This window comes from Penaeus vannamei, chromosome 24 (assembly GCF_042767895.1).
Source record: "Penaeus vannamei isolate JL-2024 chromosome 24, ASM4276789v1, whole genome shotgun sequence".
Taxonomy (NCBI): domain Eukaryota; kingdom Metazoa; phylum Arthropoda; class Malacostraca; order Decapoda; family Penaeidae; genus Penaeus; species Penaeus vannamei.
The window spans coordinates 11163627-11168626 of record NC_091572.1 but is presented as its reverse complement, the minus strand read 5'-3'; the positions used below and the strand labels follow the sequence as shown (position 1 = coordinate 11168626).

At 43.1% G+C, this 5000-nt stretch overlaps 1 protein-coding gene across 3 annotated transcripts in view; it reads left to right on the top strand.

Moving 5' to 3' along the window:
- The window catches only part of LOC138866099 (growth hormone secretagogue receptor type 1-like), a 247555-nt gene that overhangs the window by 239315 nt on the left and 3240 nt on the right, over positions 1-5000 (top strand). For 2 of the 3 annotated variants that reach the window (XM_070137999.1, XM_070138000.1), the window contains one exon: positions 2752-2868. The exons of the other annotated variant lie outside the window; for it this stretch is intronic. In XM_070137999.1, coding sequence (XP_069994100.1) covers positions 2752-2868 — 117 coding nt within the window. The remainder of the gene's footprint in view (positions 1-2751; positions 2869-5000) is intronic. 3 annotated transcript variants of the gene reach the window in all.

The window sequence follows — 5000 nt, the reverse complement described above, 5'->3', positions numbered from 1 at the left end:
TCCAATTTGTTCCAGTCCATTCCAACTCGACCCAATCCATTCCAATTCATTCCAGTCCATCTAAACTCTTCTCAGTCCATTCCAACTCGTTCCAATTCGTTCCTACTCGTTCTAGTCCATTCCAACTCGTTCTAGTCCATTCCAACTCGTTCCAATTTGTTCCTGTCCATTCCAACTCGACCCAATCCATTCCAATTCATTCCAGTCCATCTAAACTCTTCTCAGTCCATTCCAACTCGTTCCAATTCATTCCTACTCGTTCTAGTTCATTCCGACTCGTTCCAGTTCATTCCAACTCGTTCCAATTCATTTCAATTCATTCCAGCCCATTCCAACTCGATTCAGTCCATTCCAACTCGTTTCGGTTTATTCCAGTTCGTTTCAGTCCATTCCAATTTGTCCCAGACCATTCCAATTCGTTCCAGTCCATTTCAACTCGTTCTAAACCATTCCAACACATTCCAGGCCATTGTAAATCGTTCCAGTTCAGTTCCTAGTCTATTCCGATTTCTTCCAGTTCATTCCAACTCGATATCGTCCATTCCAACTTGTTCCAGTCCATTCCAACTCGTTCTACTCCATTCCAACTCATTCCAATCCATTTCAACTCGTTCTAGACCATTCCAACACATTCCAGTCCATTCCGACTCGCTCCAGTCCGTTCTAACACTTTCCAGTTCGTTCCAGTCCATTCCAACTCATTCCAGTCTCTTACAACTCCTTCTGGTCCAATCTTACTCATTCCAGATCATTCCAACTCGTCCCAATCCATTGCAAATCGTTCCAGTTCATTCCAATGCGTTCCAGCCTTCCAATTCGTTCTCGTCCATTTTAACTCGTTCCAGGTCAGTTCAAATCGTTCCAGTTCATTCCAATACGTTCCAGCCTTCCAATTCGTTCTCGTCCATTTTAACTCGTTCCAGGTCAGTTCAAATCGTTCCAGTTCATTCCAATGCGTTCCAGCCTTCCAATTCGTTCTCGTCCATTTTAACTCGTTCCAGGTCAGTTCAAATCGTTCCAGTTCATTCCAATACGTTCCAGCCTTCCAATTCGTTCTCGTCCATTTTAACTCGTTCCAGGTCAGTTCAAATCGTTCCAGTTCATTCCAATGCGTTCCAGCCTTCCAATTCGTTCTCGTCCATTTTAACTCGTTCCAGGTCAGTTCAAATCGTTCCAGTTCATTCCAATGCGTTCCAGCCTTCCAATTCGTTCTCGTCCATTTTAACTCGTTCCAGGTCAGTTCAAATCGTTCCAGTTCATTCCAATGCGTTCCAGCCTTCCAATTCGTTCTCGTCCATTTTAACTCGTTCCAGGTCAGTTCAAATCGTTCCAGTTCATTCCAATACGTTCCAGCCTTCCAATTCGTTCTCGTCCATTTTAACTCGTTCTAGGTCAGTTCAAATCGTTCCAGTTCATTCCAATGCGTTCCAGCCTTCCAATTCGTTCTCGTCCATTTTAACTCGTTCCAGGTCAGTTCAAATCGTTCCAGTTCATTCCAATGCGTTCCAGCCTTCCAATTCGTTCTCGTCCATTTTAACTCGTTCCAGGTCAGTTCAAATCGTTTCAGTTCATTCCAACTCGTTCCAGTCTATTCCAACTTGACTCGTTTCAGTCTGTTTTTAATCCATTCCAACTTGTTTCAGTCCATTTCAATTCGTTCCAGTCCATTTCAACTCATTGCCTTCCATTCCAACTCATTCCAATTTATTTCAACTCATTCCAGTCCATCCCAGCCTATCCTAATTATTCCAACAAACCCTTCTTCGAAATCAATCCAGTCTTTCGCTCTCTCTCTCTCTCTCCTTCCCTTCCTCTCTCCCTCCTTCCTTCCATCCCTCCCTCCTATCCCTCATTCCCTCCCTCTCTCTCTCCCTCCTATCCCTCCTTCCCTCCTCCTCTCTCCCTCTCTCCCTCCATCCCTCCTATCCTTCCTTCCCTCCCTCTCTCCCTCCTATCCCTCCTTCCCTCCCTCTTTCTCTTCTTCCCTCCCTCTCTTTCTCCCTCCTATCCCTCCTTCCCCCCTTCCCCCCCCCTTTCCCCCTCCTTCCCTCCCTCTCCTTGCTAATCATTGCACGTGCATCCAGGTGGTGGTGATGCTGGGCACCTATCCCCCCTTCCCTCCCTCCCTCTCTCCCTCATATCCCTCCTTCCCTCTCTCCCTCTCTCTCTCCCTCCTATCCCTCCTTCCCTCCCTCTCTCCTATCCCTCCTTCCCTCCTTTTCTCCCTCCTATCCCTCCTTCCCTCCCTCTCCTTGCTAATCATTGCACGTGCATCCAGGTGGTGGTGATGCTGGGCACCTATCCCCCTTCCCTCCCTCTCTCTCTCCCTCTTTCCCTCCCTCTCTCCTATCCCTCCTTCCCTCCCTTTCTCCCTCCCTCCCACTTTCCCTCTTTCCCTCCCTCTCTCTCTCCCTCTTTCCCTCCCTCTCTCCTATCCCTCCTTCCCTCCCTTTCTCCCTCCTTCCCTCCCTCTCCTTGCTAATCATTGCACGTGCATCCAGGTGGTGGTGATGCTGGGCACCTATCCCCCCTTCCCTCCATCTCTCTCTCCCTCCCACTTTCCTTCCTTCCCTCTCTCCCTCCTATCCCCCCTTCCCTCCCTCTCTCTCTCTCTCCCACTTTCCCTCCTTCCCTCCCTCTCTCTCTCCCTCCTATCCCTCTTTCCCTCCTTCCCTCCCTCTTTCCCTCCTTCCCTCCCCCTCTCTCCCTCCTTCCCTCCCTCTCCTTGCTAATCATTGCACGTGCATCCAGGTGGTGGTGATGCTGGGCACGGTGGTGGTGGTTTTCTTTGTGTGTCTTCTGCCGTATCGAGTCTTCAGTCTCTGGATCATTTTCACCAGCAAGGAAACGGAACAGTCACTCGGACAGGTAAGTTCCTTTTCTGTTTTTTTCTGTTTTTTTTTTTTGTTTTTTTTTTTTGCGTTTACTCTTTGTCTTTTTTTTAGGATTCTTTTCTTCTTTTCGTTCGTTTTTTTCTTCTTCTTTTTCTTCTTTTGTTCGAATCTTTGCCGTCTTCTTTTTTTTTTCGTTTTCTTCTTCTACTCCTTTTTTATAATCATTATCTTGCTGCTTGATTTTCTTCTTTCGTCTTCTTTCTTTTGTCTTTTCCTATATTGATCTCCTTTCTAATCGTTGTTCTTTTCGTTTACGTCTTGTTTTGGTTCTTCTTTGTCTTAGATATTCTTAATCGCTTTCTTCTTCTCTTTCTTCATTCTTTCATTTTTCTTCTCTTTATTTTCTTTATTCTTATTTTTTAAATACCCTTTTTTTCTTCTTTTTTAAACTTTATTTCCGTTTGCTGACTTTTTTTCAATTTCTCTTCTTACGCCTCTTTTCCGTCTTTTGTTTTGCTTTGGTTTTGGTTTTGTTCTGTTCTGATTTTTCCTCTTCTTCGACCTCTTTTTCTTAGCCTTCTTCTTTTTGTTTTTCTCTTGACTAAAGGAACGTAAACAATAAAAAAATGCATGATCTGTCAACACTGAACTACTTGGAACGAAAAGTTTACATTCTCTCTCTCTCTCTCTCTCTCTCTCTCTCTCTCTCTCTCTCTCTCTCTCTCTCTCTCTCTCTCTCTCTCTCTCTCTCTCTCTCTCTCTCTCTCTCTCTCTCTCTCTCTTTCTCTCTCTCTCCTCCTCCTCCTCCTCCTCCCAGTCTGTATATCTGTCTATCAGTCTGTTTATGTATCTGTAGATCCATCTATCTCGCATTCTCTCTCTGTCATAAATGCCCTTTGAAAACAGGAATGCAAAATAATTATAATAATGAGGAGAATGATAATGATAATAATTTCTGATAAATGTGATAAAACTAAATTTCAATTTACCTTTCAATGGACGTGGGAAGCAATTGACAAGCAACATATCTGACGCCACATCATCTTTAAAGCCTCATGCTACATCTTTCTTCAATCTATCAAGTAATAGAAAATTGACGCTCTGAATATTACATTCAGGTCATGATGACGTCATAGTGGGGAAAAAAATTACCCCTTTCCTTGTGTACATAATCCACGAATTGTTTAAAGACTACATTGAATTATGAAAAATCCAGTTTATAAGATAGGTGCTGTGTCAGGGAAGACAAACTCAATTCTCTGCTCCCAAAATGTACATATATTTAGCTAGCATGGATTCAGACCAAACTTGTCAATATATTTTGCAGAATACTATCCATTACTCCATATATATGATATATCATATATAAGAAAATATCAATTAACCATATTTCGTGACATCAAAATATATTTTTATCACATTTATCAACGACAGATCTCAACATATACATTCGTCAAAGAAGCCATAATTAGTGAAGCGCAGTTATCATCCATAGTGTTGATGGCAGAAAATTCCAGACCAGGATACATTGCTGTTCAACACTGTCTCTGAAACAGATTTTTAACAAATCCAAAAATGTCTCGCAACTGTTTCGAAACAGTTGCGAGACATGATTTCATACCCACATCCAGACCAAGATACTTTGTTGAGCAACAATCCAGCAACAAAGTATCTGAAAAGTCGCTTAACAGTTGAGCAACAATCCAAATTTGATTCGCAGTTGCAGCTCGAAAGTTCCGAAACACGATTTTGCGTGTTTCTGTTTCCAATGCACATGGGAAACATGATGCAAAGTTGAGAGCAACGCAATCGCTACCATCCGTCGGCCGCTGGTCAGTCCTTCGCTGACTTGCGCTCGGTTGTTGGGTTGCCGTGTGCGATCGAGCAGGAAATACACGTGGCAAGGGTTTATAGAATATATATTATAATGGCAGGTGAAATTGCATGTATACGAGAGATCACTCATATCTTAATTAAGGAGGCGATGCACTAGTAAAGCCTGATAGATTAAAGAAAAGTATGCTGTTAGGAAGATGTGTTGACTAATAGAGTTAAGTGCTGGCAGAATAATAGAAATGAAAAAAACTCATGCAGCTGTATTGACTCACATAGCTTAGTGCTGTCAGAAGCCTTCGTATTTTGTATTTTGAAAATAATCGGTACGTA